The sequence below is a fragment of the Cloeon dipterum genome, chromosome 3 (genome assembly GCF_949628265.1).
Source record: "Cloeon dipterum chromosome 3, ieCloDipt1.1, whole genome shotgun sequence".
NCBI lineage: Eukaryota > Metazoa > Arthropoda > Insecta > Ephemeroptera > Baetidae > Cloeon > Cloeon dipterum.
This window is the reverse complement of record NC_088788.1, coordinates 25,131,605-25,151,073: the sequence shown is the minus strand read 5'-3', so window position 1 is coordinate 25,151,073 and position 19,469 is coordinate 25,131,605. Positions and strand designations below refer to the sequence as shown.

The 19,469-nt window shown below is 38.1% G+C and overlaps 4 protein-coding genes across 5 annotated transcripts; 2 read left to right on the top strand and 2 right to left on the bottom strand.

The window, feature by feature from the left end:
- Positions 1-2,087: 2,087 nt before the first annotated feature.
- On the top strand, positions 2,088-7,325 carry LOC135941224 (J domain-containing protein-like). Its single transcript, XM_065486571.1, has 4 exons — positions 2,088-2,284; positions 2,375-2,476; positions 4,687-4,803; positions 5,560-7,325. Exons 1-4 carry the CDS (start codon positions 2,186-2,188, stop codon positions 5,764-5,766), a joined length of 525 nt encoding a protein of 174 aa, XP_065342643.1. The 5' UTR covers positions 2,088-2,185; the 3' UTR covers positions 5,767-7,325.
- PH4alphaEFB (prolyl 4-hydroxylase subunit alpha-1) lies at positions 6,821-11,268 on the bottom strand. 2 transcript variants are annotated; one of them, XM_065486567.1, is made up of 12 exons: positions 11,081-11,268; positions 10,651-10,821; positions 10,559-10,588; positions 9,495-9,646; positions 9,267-9,437; positions 9,052-9,216; positions 8,835-8,995; positions 8,465-8,740; positions 8,190-8,414; positions 8,066-8,131; positions 7,791-7,956; positions 6,821-7,461 (listed from the first exon to the last, which is right to left on the bottom strand). In XM_065486567.1, exons 2-12 carry the CDS (start codon positions 10,818-10,820, stop codon positions 7,391-7,393), a joined length of 1,653 nt encoding a protein of 550 aa, XP_065342639.1. In that variant the 5' UTR covers position 10,821; positions 11,081-11,268; the 3' UTR covers positions 6,821-7,390. The 2 variants fall into 2 exon arrangements, with proteins under 2 accessions (XP_065342639.1, XP_065342640.1); XM_065486568.1 differs by lacking the exon at positions 10,559-10,588 and having other exon boundaries at positions 11,081-11,267.
- A 119-nt stretch (positions 11,269-11,387) lies between these two features.
- fl(2)d (female lethal d) lies at positions 11,388-13,112 on the top strand. The gene is made up of 7 exons (XM_065486570.1): positions 11,388-11,794; positions 11,855-11,979; positions 12,041-12,219; positions 12,377-12,531; positions 12,592-12,746; positions 12,803-12,893; positions 12,949-13,112. Exons 1-7 carry the CDS (start codon positions 11,512-11,514, stop codon positions 13,047-13,049), a joined length of 1,089 nt encoding a protein of 362 aa, XP_065342642.1. The 5' UTR covers positions 11,388-11,511; the 3' UTR covers positions 13,050-13,112.
- Positions 13,047-19,398, bottom strand: Dis3l2 (Dis3 like 3'-5' exoribonuclease 2). The gene is made up of 13 exons (XM_065486565.1): positions 19,240-19,398; positions 18,285-18,511; positions 17,489-17,589; positions 16,271-16,770; positions 15,808-16,217; positions 15,583-15,753; positions 15,334-15,529; positions 14,986-15,159; positions 14,682-14,929; positions 14,347-14,620; positions 13,778-13,965; positions 13,527-13,719; positions 13,047-13,473 (listed from the first exon to the last, which is right to left on the bottom strand). The coding sequence occupies exons 2-13, from the start codon at positions 18,488-18,490 to the stop codon at positions 13,285-13,287; spliced, it is 2,850 nt and encodes a 949-aa protein (XP_065342637.1). The 5' UTR covers positions 18,491-18,511; positions 19,240-19,398; the 3' UTR covers positions 13,047-13,284.
- Positions 19,399-19,469: the final 71 nt, after the last annotated feature.

The following is a 19,469-nucleotide window of genomic DNA, read 5'->3' as shown; positions in this document are numbered from 1 at the left end:
ATAATTTTTCCTGTCCCCCATCTGTTTATAGCTTAATTGTTTAAATATTTAAAAAAAATTATCCGGATGTGGAGATTTGGGCAAGGTTTTCTTGACACAATCCAATTTTGACACTTGAACCATATTTTAACACGGACGCAGGAATGACATCCTAGATGCGGTAGCGGATGGAAGCTGCCTTGAAAAGAGCATCTCACTTATCAGGAAAAATGATGAAAAGAAAGAGAGTGCGGTATATTGCGCGTCGGCGGCGGACAAAGTGTTTTGGTGAATTCTTTTGTGCTCTCGCACGTGGTGAAGGGCATAAAGCTTTTCGGGGGTTTTATTGGGGTATATATGGTTTCTTTAGCGAACTTGCTGTACAAAGGGCAACCATTCATTAGAAATTTGATTAAAAATTGCTTCCACAGAATAAAAAGTTGCTTGCCAGAATGACAGGAGCCGGTCGAGTCAAAGCGGGCGTCAGGAAAAAAGTTATTTGGCTGAAAGTACAATGTGAAAGCGGCGTCGCGACGTGCTCTTGGGAACCTGTATAAAAAGTAAAAAATCTCACTGCTTTTTATCGGATGCCGTACATTGAGGCTTATTAATTAGAGATCTTGTCAGATGGCTACTTAAGTTGAAGAACCACTTTTGCAAACTAATGGAATTAAATTATAATTTTCGACCTTTCATGACTTAATTGATTTGAAACTTGCACATCATGCCTCCTTGGCAACGCTTGTCACCGGAAAAAAGTATATTGCTCATAAAACAAATCATCGTCCCAGAATTGATAAGATGCTGGACAAACGTCAATGAATCAAATCAATAAATGGATTGAACAAAATTGGCAGGAAAATAAAAGAAAAATGTATTAAGAGGTTGGAAAAAAAGCACGAATGAAAAAAATATAATTGAGATAGGTTGGAATGGTGAAATCGCAGTTTAAAATAAACCAAATAAACATAGCTCAAATAAAACACATCAAACACGATATGAGTGTTTTTGCGTTTTGAAATTTATTCCATTAACCTTAAATAGTTTTATTTTTAGACAAAAAACTAAGAATATCATAATTAGGTTCAGTGTATAGTCTTTATCTTATCGTAGCGTATATACGTTATTTCAAGGAAATCGGATCCACGTGCTCCATATTTACTGATTAAAATAATAATTGACATTAATAATTAAACTTACATCAAAAGAAGCATTAATAGGGAAAAATAAATATCGATTTAGTTAGCTTCCGAGAGTGAGCGTGAGCATTTTAACTTTCAATAATTTTAGCCTTGATCATTGATTCCATTGGGTAAAAGTAACAGTCCTAAAATAGAACATATAAGTTTTTTTCCTGCTCTTGATAATGGGCTTTACATTGCCAGGAATTAGGACCCATACGACCCATGGACAAAAAACAATGAAAACAAACTTTGCTATAGCAAGCTTGATGAAGAAAAATTTGAATTAAATTAAGAGATTTTAAAACTGTAGAGTAAATAACTTTGTACAAGTAGCAGTTTTATTTCTTCTTGAAGAGAAGAGAAAAATATCCAGTCGGGAAAATATGAGCTAAAGCATTTCTTTATTAAATTTCCGCCTAGGGCTGGCCTGTCGCAGTAGGTACAAGTATATATTGAACTAGGAAAAGCGATAAAAAAAGAGAGCCACTCTCCGCAACAGCTATATTGCTCACGTGACAGTTATTTCCATCTAGAAGTTTCCCCAGTCATTTTTTTGTATTAAAAGACGCCTTTTTGTTAAATATTTTACGGTGAAGTGTAAGGATTAGGGAAACTCTAAATGATAATAGGTTGGAACTAAAGAGAAAAGGTGCGTCAAATCTGGAAATCAAGGAAGGAATAGCTGATTTCCTCTCAAGAGAGACAAACACACAGCATCCCCTGATCGTGAAAACCTTTGATCGTGCTAACGAAGGGTTGGCTGACTTGAACAATTGACGTCGATACTGTGTGCATGCAGCGCAAAAATCACTGCAGCTAAGTGCGCGGGTGCATTCAAGTGCGTCTCGCGTGCGATTTGCAGCGCCAATAATTGGATTGCGCGCTGGGTCGACGCGGCGTGAGAGGCACAGCCAACGAGTGGCTGGCTGCTGCGCGGGCCCGAAGTGTGTTCTCCGGCGCACAGACGAACGACCGGTGCCCCACATTCGCCTGCCAAAGGTCCTCGCAGCAGCAGCAACAGCATGAGTTCTGCCGCCGCGGCCATCGACCAGATCCTCAACTACGAAAAGAACGAGAAGGAGGACTACTACCAGATCCTCGGCTGCGACGAGTCATCGTCGGTGAGTATACCCTGGCGTGGAGAAAGTCTTTTGTATATAGTGCCCGAGCAGACTAATAACCGACCGCTCCTGCTTTCACCTGTTTTTCAGGTGGAACAGATTACAGCTGAGTACAAGGCCAGGGCCCTACAGCTTCACCCTGACAAAAACGACGGCGATAAAGAGAGCGAGGCCCGATTCCAGCTACTTAAGGTATGGTATTTCCTCTCGGTTGATTGGTGTTTTCATTATTTCGCATCCTACGCAACTTTTTGCTCGTGCATATTGATTTTCCTGTTGCAAAAGCAGCGCTGACGGAGATTTCCAGCTATTTTTGTATTCTCTTCGTTTTGATCCAGGGTTGGCTTACACGCAATTAATTTCAGCTGCGCGGAATTCCACGTCCGTAGCTTCGCACGACTTGACCACATTCACTTTCCAAGTTCGCAATATTATCAACAAACATTACGTCACTGAGTTGCTGTGGCGGTCGCGGAGGCAAGCTTTCATTTATTCAGAGCGAAAGAGCTAATAAACTGTTAATTATAAAAGCGCTTGGTTTCTGACAGCGCGGAACCTGGTTTTCGCGAGCACAGGGAAAATTCTCCTGCAAAGTGCTATTTTGAGACGGTCTTTCGTATATGCACTGAACTTAAAGGTCGCATTGTGTGAACTGTGAAATTCTGAGTGAATATCTTGTTAATGCTTAACTTTTTGCCTCCTCCTATTTTAGCGCTGGATATTCGCTCCAATGCTTAATTTTAGTTTTAGTTGAATATTATAGAGCAATTTTATTCACATAAAAGTTTATACAATTAGATAATAATATTTATTGGACTCGAACGGAGCACGAATATTTGCGTTAAGAAAAATAAAGCTGCTTTTACAATAACCGGTTCCTGCTAGTTGCGAGCACTGGCAAATTTGATTAGTAAAATTTCGCATTATGATACTTTGATTAAATTCTATTAATATCATATTCGTTTTGGTTTGTCAAATGTATGGTTTTAAAAGTATCAGTTTAAATTTACACGTTTCACAATCGTGGTAAGAGGGAAAAACGCGAGGGGAAAATTCGACAGAAAATATTAAATTTGGTAAAGAGTTTAATCTCATTGATTAAGTAAGGAAGATCGCCACTTATATAAAAGTGATCGTAAGAATGAACTTATTCAACTCAAGATTAAGGGCATTATGAAGTAATTGTTGTAAGTAGGCTTTATCATCTGGAGCGTAAAAAAGCCAATCTCAAAACGTTGAGCACGTTGAATTAAGATAGTAATAATAATATGTATATAAATAATATATGTATAGTTAGAATGCCAAATTCAAATGTTTAAAGGGCGCGTTTAAGTTTAAAAATGCTATCTCACTCCTGTCACTGTTGAGACGTTAATAATTTCGCAATATTTCTAATTGATAGGGTTGGGATTTTTAAGACTTTTATGTTTCAAAGATTACTATTTTTGACGGTATTTGGCACGATTTAGACGGTTTTTTGGACCTCTTTTTGGGTTTTTTGCTCCCATTTAGGGCAGTCAAAGCCAATGAACATTTCATTTATTAATTTGTGAAAATGCTGGATATTTACCTGCAAATTGCAGCACTTCCAGCACAATTTTCCATTGCTTTTGGGAAAAAATCTCGCATCTAGTTGAATGTAAGATTGACGAGTGTCTTGCTTTTTTCTTTTGCTACATCAGATGGTTCAAAATGATTTTATTGCGGATCAGCAGGGCAACTATTTAGGGAATTTTGACGATGTGATGATGATTTTTTTAAAGAATTTAACAAAGTTGAAAGACATTTCTGATAAAAACAATATGTTTTAGACGGTTTTAAGTGTGCTGGCTCAATAGTCTTAAAATTTCAAAAATTCATGCTCATCTGAGGTCTAAATGTAAAAAGGACGCACAGAAAAAATATGGTCGATCGTTTTAGAATCTCAACCTTACTGATTGACTAATTTCGCAATATTTGCTAACCTTGATTACTGCACTAGTCAAATAGAAATCACTCGACACGAATATGCAACTGACAAAACAAGCTCATTGCGTCAACGAGGGGCATTATTTACCCATTACACAAAGCGTGGCATTTGTGGAATTCCACTTCAAGCACAATAGAGCCTCTTGCTGGTACTCGATAACGCAAACTAGCTCCCTCGTTCGAGGCTGCGGGCTTTGGGGCCTTGGTTTGTAAGGTGCATGCCACGCAAGACTCAGGGGTATTTGAAATCCTACACACAACAGCGGTGGTGAAAAAAAACGGTGCGTGCTGATTTCGTGGTCCATTTGTCTGATTCGCCTGCTGTGTGGGAGAGTGGATGGGCGTTTTGTTTAAGGACGGTCGGGCGGGTTGCCGACTGCCATTCGTCGCTTGTGGGAGGAGAGAAATCAATGGCTAGAGTGTGCCTGTTGCAGGAGGCGAGGGATGTGCTCACCGACCCCGAGAAAAAAACCCTCTACGACAAGTGGCGGGGCAGCGGAATCGCCATCAGCTTCAAGCAGTGGATGAACATGAAGGATAGCGTACAGCAGGTAAGGAGATCGACTCGGAGACTAGAGACTTAATCAAAATCAATCACTCTTGAACATAAAAAGCTGTCGGATTACGATAATTGTACTTAAAATGAGAGCTGGTCAATATATTTCGTATGCAAAATCGATGGTTATTGAAAACGAGGGAACTTATTTTTAAACTTGCACCTTGACTGGACGGATCTTGTAATTATTATGAGTTGGCTCTATTTCTCTGAATTAGCAAATGTAAAAAATATGAGAGGCACTTTTGGATATAATATAGCCTCTATGCAATGTTTATCATTTCCCTAATTTGTGTAGAATTCAAATCTGCAAATTTGTATAACAGAATATTCAAAAGCTAAGCACAACTTGAAAATTTTAATTCAGGGCTGATGGTTTTCAATGGGAATTTTGGACAAATTTAGGTTTTTTTAAAATTTTGTCGATATGAGTTTTTTAGGACCAATTTTGTTTCAGATAAATTCTAGAAATTATAAAATTTCCAATGCTTTTGGATTACCCAATTCGGAAAAAGAGTACATCACCCCAAATTTTCTACATGACATGAGTAACTTGCTAGATGATTGATAAAAATATGCTCAAATGGTTTATTAAGATTATTTAAATGAGTGGTAAACAATCGTTTCACTTATCAAGGAGCAAAACTAGACAGCTATAAGCGGGCAAAGATTCAAGGATTTATATCTGTAGAAAATAAGACAATCTCCGGAGAATTTTAAGAGAAAATATTACGCTTACCTCAAATTACAGTCGATGCACTGGAGCATCCCAAAAACCAAGGACCGAATGCTGGAAGAGGGTAGCAGCACCGGCGGCGTCGCAGCCGTGGCTCGTGAGGACAAGCGACGTGCCTCCGAGGGTGGCCCCAACATACGCTGGGGCGTCAAAGGCTCTGTCCCGTGGAAGTCAGAGTCGCCATCAGAAGTTGTCAGCAAGTTCCGCAACTACGAAATCTAACTGGTTACTCTCAAATCTCGATCAATTGCATTTTCCACAAAAGCTACACATTGATGACAAAAATTTATATAAATTCTCGGTGTCAAGTAAGGTAAATGTCCCTGTCGTTATATACTGCAGCATGTGTGAACCTTTCTCACTCCTACCGTTGCATGGTGTTTGCTATTGACTTACAAACATAAATACGTGTAAACTATTCGCCGCAAATCCTAACCAACCCTGATCAGCGAGCAATACACTGCAAGGGCTGCCTTTCGAGTGTCGAGGCGACCGAGATAGATGTTGAAACGCGCGAGGTCTGATTTACCCACTCTGCTCAATTTTGGAAGTACGCTGTCTGCATAAATTATAGCATTTTGAAAATCGCGAGAGCTTCGAAAGTTGACCAGACAACTATATAGTTTGGGAGGAAAGTGCCCCAGGAACGCACTATTAAGGGTCCATTCAAGACTGATGGACAGCAGAGTAGTTGCCGCACGAGATTGTGTCCACTCACTTCTGGAATCTCTCCTACTAGAGGGTAGTTGTTTAAGAACACACGCCATTATATTTTGAATATTGTGTGAGCAACAAATTCAACGTAACGTAATAGAAAATACCACGCTCTCTGCAAAATATTAATCTATTTACACACTGATATATTACAACACTCCTAATAATTAAGCAAGTGATTGAAATCGTAACGTGTATATTTGTTAGCATGTAGAATGGAAATGGCACGATTAAGCACCAAATGCTCAATACAAAACTGACAAAATATACATTTGGTTACCTTCAAGAATTTGTATTTAATTACGTTCTGCTGATTTAAGTCGGGTTTTATTTCTAAGATGAAATAATATATGACGTTGAGTGATAAAAAATAGATTAAATGTTTAAGATATAATTTCAATCCCAGACTTGCAAATTTCACACTGAACTTAAAAAATAAGAATATGAACAAAAAACCCTATATTTTTACATCCTCTTAACGACCAATTTTCATCCATCATCCATCAAACCCCACACATATATAAAATCATTGCTATCACCAATAAATAAAAGATTTCTCTGCTTCGAATATGTATAAAACAATATTTTAATTTCCATTTATTATGAATTATAGTTATGTAATATATATTTCGCGTCAATATAAAATTGCGACACTTTAAGAGATTTAAAAACTAGTTATACCATCTAAAATTAGCTGACTTTGAGCTGATAAGTAGCTCGACAGATCGACAGATAAATGCATGCGGTCATCTCAACCTTTTTGAATCACGGCACTCAAGAATCGTTCACAATATTTAAAATGGCAACATTTGTTACTTTGTTTCTGTTCTGCAAAATAAAGAGAATCCCTGTCTAATACATTGACTTATAACAGTGGAGCACGAAACAGAAATTATATGGCACCTCATTATTGTGTGAAGAAAGCGGCGAAATTTCTTAATTAAAATTAATGTAACTCCCTTGAGAATTATTTCTGTGCAAACCAATTCAGTAAATGGTCTGATATCGATGTGATACACAAATTATCAATAAACATTCCAGAATGAATGAAAGAATTAAATGAAAAATGTTTCCTTTCGGTACGTTCTCCAAAACTACAAGTCTAATAGGATGAACAGAAGAGGGGCTGTTCTTATGAATCCAAAGTGAGACCACATGGCCTCAAGAACTCCTGGCCTCGTTCATGAATCCACTTATTGGAGACTAGAACAAAGTAAAGACATACTCTTTAAGCATTACCAATCACTGGAGTCCTAGATTGTATTATTTTAAGAATCAGTTTGTTAGTAGATTAAGCTAATAAATATATATTAAAGTGATGTGGAAAATGGTGTATTTGCTTTGTCAAAGTGACCTTTCAAATTAATTAGAAACCTGAGGCAGAAAAAGATGCACTCAAAACACCAAAGACTTGATGAGAGAACAGTTTAGGAGATGTATAATGAGTAAAGCCAAACAAATGTGTTGTGCACTTCTGACCTATTTCCTCAAGCTACTAATTTAGCAAAGAGTGGATAAACATGTTTACTCACCCCATTTAGATCCTGCAAGGACTGGGCACGCAGCGTGCCTTGTCAAATAGTCTCCTTCACCACTTTTGTGGAGGTTATACCAAAATGCTGCACTGCCTTTTTCAGGCCACAAAGCTGCGTTGAGGTGCGGGAAAACGGTGGCACCTCCTTGGGCTACGTCACTCATCTTAAATATTAAAAACTTGATCAAGAAATGCTTGGAATATATATTGCACTTAGCAAACTAAATATTTTTTATATTGGTAAAATGTTGGTAAAATTTAAGAAATACTTACATAGAACAACACTGTAGCAATTCGATTACCAGTGCCTAAACTCTTGAATGCATTAGTTTCTTCTTTCTAACATTCAGTAAATTGTGTTAGATTTAAATTCAAAGTTTATGAACTGCAGAATTACCCTGGCAAAGTCAAAATGAGGTTCATAATGGCCACCAATGCCATAGTTGACAACCTGCAGCTCTTCCGCAGTGTCAACAGTGAGGCCAGTGAAAGCTTGGACTCGTTTGTTGACAGCAGACACGTGGGGGTGATCGCTATCCTTTAACCAGCCAGATTTGCTGATTCGGTAAGTGGCGGTTTCCAACTCGCCAGTCTTGTAGTTCTGCACTGTTGCTCTTTTGAACTGCGCAGAGTAATTAATGGAAGCTTCACAGAGCTATTGGGGTGCGTTACCCTTGGTTGTGCCAGTCTCTTGATGGTTGATATTTCAGCGTCATTCATCACATCGTGGAGAATCCAAATGTTTGGATTCAAATGCGCTTCCTCTTCCTTGATCGGCGACAAAATGAAGTATGGATTGTTGTGTGTCGTGTAGCGGCATTTAAGTTTAGAAGTTTTATCTGCCGACATCATCCCTTCGCCTCTGCACAGCATCTCATACATCTCGCGCTCAGGTACCTCATCATTAGATCGCTTAGGCCGTGTTTCCTTTTCAGAGACCGCATATTGCTGCAAAATATCAATTTTTTTATCTTGGGAGGTTAAATATAGAAAAGAAATTTCAAGTTAACTCAGATGATTAACTTTGATATAAAACACGTACCGCTTCATCAACATCATCCCCGCCATCTTCTCCCTTTTTCTGCCTCACTGGCACCGACTTTATTTGGTTTTCATAATAAACTTTGTTTCCTTGAGCCCTCTGGTGTGAAGGAACAAGCTCCAAGAGTTCGTTAGTCAGAGTCAAGGCAACCTTTACATTGCCTGAAAGTACGATTTTCTTATCCAACATCAAAAAGCATACATACAATCAGGTATACCTTGCATGTAAGTAGAAAATGCCAAGTACTCGAGAATATCTTCTCTGGTGGTAGTCTTGTTTGTTTCTTGTTGCAGTCTATCCATGGCCTCGTGCATCCACAAAGATGTGTGGTAATAGTCTCCATTATTGTAAGATTGACGGCCAAGCTCAAAGCAATCGTGTGCTGCATTTCAAATCAGTTTCTTGGCACATGCTTCAAATTAAATCATTTACCTGACATTTCACTGCTATATTGTACTCCATTGAGCACACCGCTGGCAACAGCGTTTGTTTTGAGATGGTAAGTGTCCTGCAGTCTCATCAGAGCCACAGCAGCGCCATTCAGATCCTCGTCCGTAGGGAATTTCAAGGTTTCCCTGTACCCTGCTATTCTATCGATGAACACTGTTGGCAAGTTGCCTTAAAGGTGTGATCGTTAACCTCAGCGACAAGAATCATTACCTCGTCCTACGTCATCCTGCATCAACCTTTCCACGTGGTGCCAATCTGAAGTAAGTCTCTTTACCAGCAAGTAAGCGTTGATGGGATTATTCAAGTACTCTGATATGTCACTACTCGCTTCTTCGTGTTCTTTTGCGTACTCAGCAGCTTTCCTGAACAAATAGCATTTATCAAGAAATTTATTATCTCGCTACTTATTGATGGACCTAAGTGAATAAAAAAGTAAAGATTTGCTACAGAGATGAAAATATTAGATATCTTTTGACAATCTCACACAGTAATTAAAAAAATACTTTTGTCAACGTGTTTTGGCTGAATTAGCCGTCAGATGATAACATTTCAAAGCACCAGAACGTGCATACTGGCAACCTGTCTGGCACTGATTAGATCTTAAAATTAAAAGATTACTTAAAATATTTTTTATACTCATTTTATATATTCGGACTTTAAAAGTTGAGACTATAATAATTATCTCGACATGTTTCGGTCTCAAACTATTTTTCAAGCTGAAAATGCTAGAGTTTAATTTTCAACAAATTGAATTTTACAGGGTACATCTGGCCTGGATGACTTAATAAATAAAAGCGAATAGTAACAGTTCCACGGCTCAGCAGAAAATCACTTCATCAAGCAGTGATCAAACATGGTAATACTAAAACCGCCTTGACTTGCTTTAAGGCATTAATTAGTCGATTATCTTTGCTTATAAGGATAAATCAAAGATGTTGCGTTTGATCATCGCGTAATACGAAACGAGCTTAAATTCAAGGTTGGGTGAGAATACATAGTGTCATTAACTCCACCTGAAAACAGGTTTCATTCCAAGAGGAGAGCTTGAAAGGTATAATAAAATTGTGGCGAGAATTTTATTTCAAATGATTCTCCTCCTCTAAGTGAGCTTTGGCGAAGCACCTACACAACCTTCCCCCACCTTTTGTACTTTGTGATGGTACACTAGAGAAAATGATCCATATTTATATACATTAAATTCTAGACAGGGTGACAGCCAATAGAAAATCACTAGAATGAAATTATCGAAATTATCAACACCAAATAATTAATACCTTATCGTATTCACCTTACTCCCTTCTAGTCTAAATAGCAGACCAATTTTTTTATTATTTTTGATATAGTGTTAAATTTTGAATGTTTGTACCTTTTTAGCGAATCAAGCCTCTTTTCTTGGGCATCAATGTAACTGCCTAATGTACGCATCAAAACGGCTTCAGTGTCCAACAGATCTTCCATGTCCACCAGGGCCGTAAAAACCTCGCATTTTGTGAGAGTAGCCAGGGAACAAATAAGGAAAAACGAGAACAACTTCATTCTGAAGCAAAGAATTAGCATTATCTATTAACAATTTGCATTTTTTTATTATGATATGAAAACCAAATGTAGATACCGATAAGTACATATGTAGATACATAATACATTACTATGTATATGAAATGACAATATAGCTATAAACTATAATTAAATTTTAATTGGAAAAAATGATGACGTGCCAACGCAATTGTGTGCAAGCAAAGTGATAAAATGCATAATGTTTGGAAACATAAATTTGAGTATATATATTAATTTCTTACTTTGTCTTGTCAACGTCAGTTTCTCGTCACTGTGAGGCAGGTTTAATTAGGCACGATGCCGGTATAATACGGATATGTAATTCACTATCAGAGTCACTGACAGATTAGCTTTCCCGGTTGATGTGGTGTCTGCAGTCTGACATGAGCTTTTTGTTCGCTGCGGATCCGCGAGAAGACGGAGAGGTCGATTTATTTACATTTACATATATATAAGAGGAATGATGCGATTGGTCAGTGCCAGTCAGTGCTTGCAGCGCCCTCCTTAGTGTTCTCATCTCTCACGTCTACCATCACGCCCACTACATCCACTCTCACTTTTTGCCGGCCCTTCTGTTTTCTGTGTATAAACAAAGACCAGGACGAACAGCTTCAACCAGCTTCAACGAGGCTTCAACTGCAGACACTTTTTTACGAGATTTTTGTATCAAAGCATGGCGGACGAGGTGATCAGTGGAGCTGATAAAGTAGGAAGCCTAGATGCCGAACCGAAAGCAGAAAATGGAAATGCGGAGCCAAATTTGCCGGCCGCTATTGAAGAAAAGAAGTGCGATGATTTACTGGACGATGATACTGCCAGCAATATTTCGCAAACAAAACAGCGAATTGCTCTAACAGATGAGCAAAAAAGCAAGCTGGACAGTGATGTGCTTGGTTTATGGACGGAACAAAGTACTTATGTGGACAATCTTGAACTGCAAATATCCAGCAAAGACGGTATCTACAAGCAAAGTATATTATGAAAAATCGAGGAATGTCTGTTTCTTTAATTTCTAGGTGAAATAAGAAAGCTCCAGGACTTGGTTACCCAAGTTCGGAAACAGTTGACAGAGTCTCAGCACAGACAACGAGTTTTGGCCTACAACCTGAGCAATAAAAACCAGGAACTAAATGAGGTTCAAGTGAGGATACTGCTGCATTAAAAGTTACAATGTATTAAATTAACTCACGAATGTTCTTTAGTCTCAGCTAAATACAATGGTGCAAGCGCAGGTACCATCCATTGCAGCAGTGAGAAACGCTATGTACGATCCAGTGGTGTGTACAGTGGTGCAAAAACTAAGGGAGGAGCTTTCAGCAACAAAGACTAAACTGGAAGAAACTCAAAATGAGCTCAGTGCTTGGAAGTTTACTCCAGACAGGTTTGATTGCTTATCAAAAGTCGTTATTTTTTCATCACATTCTCCAATTGATATTCCGGCTCTTCGCTGGGCCGGCGAGAGCTGATTCCTAATGTAGTCGGAAGTGTTATTATCTCGGCACAGCCATCTGGTCATAAATATAAGTTTTTTATTTTAGTAATACTGGCAAGAGGCTTATGGCGAAATGTCGTCTATTGTACCAAGAAAACGAGGAGCTTGGAAAAGTTATTAGCAGTGGACGAATAGCAAAGCTAGAGGGGGAGCTGGCTTTGCAAAAGAGTTTCAGTGATGAAGTAAAAAAGTCTCAATCGGGTATGACATTAAAGGTTTAATCACTTGATTTTTGCTGTTATTACCATCAAAATATTATAGAATTGGATGAATTCCTTCAAGAGCTTGATGAGGATGTGGAGGGTATGCAGGGTACAATATATTTCTTGCAACAGCAGCTCAAAACAGCTAAGGACACAGTAGCAACTTTGACCCAGGAGAATAATACTCTTAAGAAATCAATCGTCCAGCATCAAGTATACTGTGTACTATTTAGTCTCGATATTTTTATATCAACAATTTTTCTTGTTAGGATGATTCCAGGAATACTGCTGAAAGAGTTTGGGATTCAGAGGATGGTACCAGAGATTCCACTTTACAAGCAGAAAAAGAAGAGAATAAAGGTAACCCACTGTCCTAAATTTTAAGAGTATGACCTAAATAATTTGTGATTTACAGAGGAAAACGAAGATACAAGTGAAGGCGCTCAGAAAGATGAAAGCAATGATGAGCCATTAAACAAAAGGTTGAAATTGAGTAAGGAAGAGACAGTACAGTGAGCGTTGTATGCATTATTTTATTGTACGCTGCTAAATTGTAAATAAAGTTCCCAACAGGAATAATTCAAGTTTTAAAATATCCCAAAAATGATAATGCATGACAATACTGTGCCGACATGGCTTTCCGAGTAGAAAATGAATTAACTTAATTTTGTGATCGTGATTGTCACGCCTCAAAGCGTGAGCTCATGATCTCTTTGAGGAAATAATTGCAATCAGAACTTGTACATTTAATTCACTCATTGATACAAGGTGGTTTAGTTAAGCTGCACATTATCTTCTTGTCATTGCCTTTCTTCAGCTCAACATAAATGACAGAAAAAACCTTGACCATCTGTACAGATTTGTCTGGCTGATGCCATTTAATCGTAGCAGTCTTCTTTGATATATCATGGTGAACGCTAACCATCCTTTTATCCAGTTTCTACACATAGACAAACATTAATATAATTAAATTGAACAGTTATGTCTACTTACATTTGTGTAAACACGGTGTGATGTGCCTGTGTCAATTACTAGGACATCAAAGCTGTAGTCCAAAACAGAGAGGATGACAGCCTCTGCAACCATGCCGCCATTCATTCCCAAGTAGATCGCGAGGAAGAGTTCAGTACTTTGCTCACCAGCAGCTTTGGCTGACCATTTCTTTCCATTACAGTTGCTTGCAATTCTGAAATCGTAGATAGCAAAATAAAATATTGAATCAATCAGGAACAAATGGTGCATACCGGGCAACATCATCAGGTTGCCAGTCAGGATTTGGGGTGTACTTGAGGGAGGCAGCCAGAAGACGATGGACAATCACATCGGCGTATCGTCTGATGGGAGATGTGAAATGCGTGTAGAGAGGCACGCTCAGGGCGTAATGCCACTGCTCTTCAGCCTTTGTATCTAGCGAGCAAATGTACTTGGCCCGCTGATTAAGGGCATAAATACAGAAAAATATTAGTGTTGAATTTTCAATGACAGCCAATACAAATTAAGCCATTGATTGCTAGAGTACCAATATCAACTAATATTTGGGTCAAAGCCAAGCAAAAAAGACAATTCATGGAGGAGTGTGTTCTAAAAATATTAGTATCAGTCACAAAATGACAATTATGAGTCTAGACTTGTTCTAATTTTGGGCAAAATTTTTTTTTATAAAATAGCTAACTAACTGAACTCAAGATTTGAATTAAGCGGTTTAACAATTAAAATAAAACTCTGCAAAATGAACCTCCATTGTTTAGAATAGAAGAATAATAGAATTATCCAATAGAATAGTGAATTTTAGGAAACATAAGCTGAGACTTACAGCCATTGGCTTTGCCAACATTGTAGAGAGCCCATATCCAATCGCTCTTTTCTCAACATCTTCCATGGACAAATATTTTTCAAGACAGGAATGAATAGCACCAGAGGAGCTAACATCTAGATCAATTCCATGAGCTTGCAGAGATGCGCTAAGCTCCGACATCAGCGTCTCATGTGGGGAAGGATGGCTTCGAAGCATGGCAATATCAGGGAAGTGCTCAAACAGTCGATTTGCCACAGCTATGTTTGCAAGTAACATCAACTCTTCAATGAGCCTGAAGAAAATAATCCTTTACAGTACAGAAATGCAAAAAGAATAAAAGATGCTGTATTAACCGATGACACTCCATATTTTTGTAGATGTTAAACTCGGTAGGTAGTCCGGTCTCGGCATCAATTCTGAAAGAAATTTTAGGCTGGTCGATCCTCAGGGCACCATTTTTGAACCTTCCCGCTCGGAGATTCATTGCAATTGGTCTCAAGCCCTTAACAACACTGACCACATCATTGACAGAAAATGAGTTTAAAATCTTGGGCAGCTCGTGCTCTTCCCACTCTTTATCATCCGGTGCGTCAATGATGGCCTTTAATTATCGGAATTAGATGCAAAAGTAGCGTCAATTTTAAAAGCAATAGTTACTTGAGCGTGCTCATATGACATTTTGCAGCAGCTGTGGATCACAGATCTGGTGAACCGCGGCTCTCCAATCGAGAAATCTGGCTTTACTTTCCAAAAGACAGAGAAGGCAAGTTTATCCTCCCCAGGTGTAAGTGAGCAGAGCATACATAAATCTTCAGGTAGCATATGGAACACCTATAAATATATAAAATACGATGGTTCAAATTGCGGTCAAAATTTAATAGCAAAGAGTTTAATATCCCAGTATCATTCTTTTGATATAATTTCACCCTCTAACACTAATTGCAACGGAAAAAATATGGTAGCCTGAATTATTCTTTAAAATAGTACTACAAAGAGTGGACTTACTGATTGCACAAGGTAAGTGGTAGTTGCTCTTTGTTTCACTATTTTGTCTAAGGGGGTGTCCTCAGAGAGAAAATAAGCGACATCAGATATGTGAACCCCAATCTCATAGCTATCTTCGCCCTCCAGCTTTTTGAATGAAACAGCGTCATCCAAGTCTCGAGCAGTGGATGGATCAATGGTAAATATACACTGTTTCCTAGAAATAAGTATTTAACATAGCTGATTTTATATTGATTTTCATATTCAAACCTCAAATCTTCTCTATACATGAACTCTGATACCGGAATTTTGTATGGGGATTTGGGAAAGTATTTGTTCATTGAAGGGTCGTAAGGAGTCACATCCAGACCATTATCTAGCAGTATGACGTCAGTTTCAATCTCAATAGAACCTGGCATTCCTATTACTTTCAGCAAATTCCTGCAAATATTCATGTCAAATAACTCCATGATTGGCACAAAGTTCAACCCGTACCCATAGGCAAATGTTGTTTCTTGCCAGAGGAATATCTCAGCTAAGTATGTCATTTCAGGAGTATCTTTGTATTTTTCAGGGCACTGAGAAATGGGAATTCGAATCCTTGGCATTCTATAATCCTTGGGTACAAAAAGGGCAAACACAGAGTTTTGCTTCTTCATCGGAGTAAGGCAGCCAGCCGCCTTACGATGATGCATTTTCTGCAGGATGGCCACAACTTCACCACATTTTTGAACTCCTCTATCACAACTCTTCCAGGTTTCTTGAGGAAGAATTTTAACGGCAATTTCATCACCATCAAGAGCTCGGTTTCGGGCTTTCACACCGTCCAACATTATGTCCAATCCACCAATGGGATCTTTAATGTAGCCTTCACGGAAGTTCTTTTTGTTTATCCTCAAAGCACCCTTAGAGAGAGAAAAAAAAGATTTTATTACGCACACTATTGACACTATTATACCTTCACAATGGATCCATCCTCTAAACCAGCCTTGACAAGTTCATCTGGCATGTAATCCGGAAACTTTTCATTTTCCATGTTTTCAGAACCTAAGCTCTTCCTGGGTGGTTTAGTTTTGGAAATTGATGCTTTGTTGGAAGTCTTGGAGGGGCTTTTTGCGAGCTTGGGACTCTTTCCTTTACGCTCTATCTCTATTGATTTCCTATCTGGAGTGCTTTTTGTAGTAGACAGAGATTTGTCACTTTCTGTGGCTCCTGCAGTGTTTGCTTCCTTAGCTTTCTCAGACTTCTTCTTTCTTCTGTTTCGAACTCTTTTCTCCTTCTGCTTATCGAAACCAAGTTCTTCTCCAGACACGATTTCAACAGTAAAATTGTCCCCTTCACTTTTCTCACCTTCTTTATTCTTGTTGTGTAGTGAAACAGGCTCAAGATTCAAACGCAAGCTCTCTATTTCATCTGATAAATATTTTTCCAGGCTGTCTGCATTAGGATCTTCAGAATCTTTGTGGGGGAAAAAGAGCAAACTAAATCATCTAGCAAATAATGTATTAATTATTATTTTAACTAACTACCTGATATAGAATAAGTTTAAATCGCTAGGTGTGTGTTTCTGGTAAAACATTTGATCTTACAAACGACCAAAAATGCAATGTTTATGAGGTGTGTAAATGATTACATTTAATCAAATTGAGATACCGTCAAATATTTAGGGGAAAATTATTTAAGTCAGCGTTACATGCACCCTGCATTGCGTGTCATTATATTAGTCCCGCATGATAATCTCACTTGGATTTCAAGATAAAAGAGATTTTCGTGAATACATAAAATAAATTAATACTTTTATATTAGGAACAAAAGAACAAGCAATAAGTGCGTTTGCCAAAGTCGTTTGAAATAAAATTAGTATCATAACAAAATAGTAATTGAACAAACAAACAACCATTCTCCCTGAGTCTCGTTTATACCAATTTAAATCGTCTTAACATTGTTTTCAAGCAAAATTTCTAAGATTTAAAAACAGTGCATCTCTGTTGTCACAATTTTCCCTTGTGTTTGATATATCCAGACTATTTACTCTTACAATTCGAGTTGCGTCTCTAAACGTTTGAGGCTTCCCGTTTCTGCATTTAATGCTTTGTGTTTAAATTCAAACAATAGAAACGTTTGATTAAAAAATTTGGACTTGTGAAATTTGGTTCAAATAATTGACATTGCTTACCTGAAGCTGTCAGCTTGACGACTGTGTCTGTATTGAGGACAACATCTAGCATTTCGCAACTTGATATAGCTACTTTGGAAATAGCGTCAATAATTGTGTCCCTGTTGACACAGTAAATGCCATGAGTAATTATTTTTTAATTTTAGTTGAAAAGATTATATCGTTAAACACATAAAGTTCAAAACAAAAATATAAACAATTATTTAACACAGATCATATTCAAGGGTTTATTAATTTATTTGGATGCTAGGAGATGCTACAAGATAGAATGACCAAATAAAGAAAATTTAAGTTGACCATGATTGAATGAAATTTCACTCAAACCATCCTCAGTGACTATATTCTGCTAATTTTTATCTTTAAATGGAATTGTGGGGATTCTTCCCAACTGATCCAATTCCTACAACTGGTGACAACCGACGTTCCGCAGGTTTTCCACGGGCCGCTGGCCCTGGACAACCTGACCTACAACTGGGGAAACCCTGGAAACTGGACAATCCAAACATCTTCAATTGAAAACTCAATCTGTCGCTCCCGACTGACTACTGATTAGACAGCACCGTTCTGATTCCAAGATGTTAACCCATGATCACTCTCTTCACTCCTATAGACACTCGGACACCTGCTGACCTTTCACCTTTCGGGACACTGAGCCTGGAAAACCTGGACAGTCTGATCGTTTGACATACGCTTCCGCTTACCCAGCTGACTCATTCCCAACCGCTTGAGTATTATTTCATTTAACTGACTCGAACTCTAGCTTAAATTTTAGTCACAATTTTAATTTTTACTATACCTTGAGAAATTATCAACATCTTCATTGATTCCTTCATTTAGATCAGGTTTGTTCTTATTTTTCCTGCCCCGTCTGCCACGTCTAGCTTTCTTCTTTGTTTCGCCACCTTCTGGCGACGACGCTTGTTCACCTTTTTCAACTCCTTCACCGGTTTCAGAACAACCTAGTTCATAGTTTGCACTTGGAACCTCACAGTCTGTTGACATGGCACTTTGAACTATCGCAACCTGGAATACCAAATGCGCCACTTTAGTTTTTATAAGCCATACATGGAATCCATTGATGAGAAATTCTTGGCTCTAAAAAGTTTTTATTTATAACCTAGGAAAAATCAAAATTAAGTTTATAAATATCGCTTTCATTTTTATAAACCAAAAATAAACTTTTTTGAGAAAGTATTATTATTTATTTTAAGAATGTTAATTCCTAATCGGTTCTGGACAACAGCTCATCGTGGTGAAATTAACTTCTGCTAATAGCGCTACTTTCTATTAATGAATACACTCATTCAGCAAGAGGGCAAGCAAAGAAAATTATTATAGCTTTGCCTAATTGATAATATTATAGTAAAATACTGCGCTGATAAATTTAAGTTCATATTATTATTTAATAATTTGACTTTTTGAGTTGTCATGAAAAAGTATGTAGGTGACCGTTCGCTTAAGAATGCGTCAGGTCTACACACAATGACGACAATGACGCCATTCACCCCCTCTACACAGGAAAACCACCCTCTTACCAAAATCACTGTCAAACTATAACAATTTTTCTGGCACGTGAAAAATGTTTTGGGGATAGCATGAAAAGTGTTGCGCAGAACTTTTAATGCAATTACATAATATATAGTAATGACCATGGATGATTATAACAGTATTATTTAGGTTATCCTGGTCGCGCGAGGCAAGAGAAAAGAGGCTGCATTATCGTGCGTATCTCATCATATCAACTTACTCACCTAAAAAGGAACGAAAATAATACGAAAAATACGTTCCAAGGAATTCGGATATCATCCGCTCGATGGGCCTCCAACGATCGACAAAGTCGACAAACGAATTGAATTTCACCAAATTCTTTGGTACATACAACCAAGAGGAGTGTTTGTGTGATTCTCGCTGTTTTGTCAATGATCGGTCATTGGCTGAGAACGTGTTTACGGTGTACCAGCTGGTCCGTATCAATCCGCAT

Coding starts and splice junctions, on each gene's coding strand:
- LOC135941224 (XM_065486571.1), top strand. CDS start 2,186: ATGAGTTCTGCCGCCGCGGCCATCGACCAGATCCTCAACTACGAAAAG. Junction 2,285..2,374: donor GCTGCGACGAGTCATCGTCG/GTGAGTATACCC, acceptor CCTGTTTTTCAG/GTGGAACAGATTACAGCTGA. Junction 2,477..4,686: donor CCCGATTCCAGCTACTTAAG/GTATGGTATTTC, acceptor TGCCTGTTGCAG/GAGGCGAGGGATGTGCTCAC.
- PH4alphaEFB (XM_065486567.1), bottom strand. CDS start 10,820: ATGAAGTTGTTCTCGTTTTTCCTTATTTGTTCCCTGGCTACTCTCACA. Junction 8,996..9,051: donor ATTTTCTACTTACATGCAAG/GTATACCTGATT, acceptor TCGTACTTTCAG/GCAATGTAAAGGTTGCCTTG. Junction 8,741..8,834: donor GGGATGATGTTGATGAAGCG/GTACGTGTTTTA, acceptor GATATTTTGCAG/CAATATGCGGTCTCTGAAAA.
- Dis3l2 (XM_065486565.1), bottom strand. CDS start 18,490: ATGTCAACAGACTGTGAGGTTCCAAGTGCAAACTATGAACTAGGTTGT. Junction 15,754..15,807: donor GAAACAACATTTGCCTATGG/GTACGGGTTGAA, acceptor GAATATTTGCAG/GAATTTGCTGAAAGTAATAG. Junction 13,720..13,777: donor CAACCTGATGATGTTGCCCG/GTATGCACCATT, acceptor CTACGATTTCAG/AATTGCAAGCAACTGTAATG.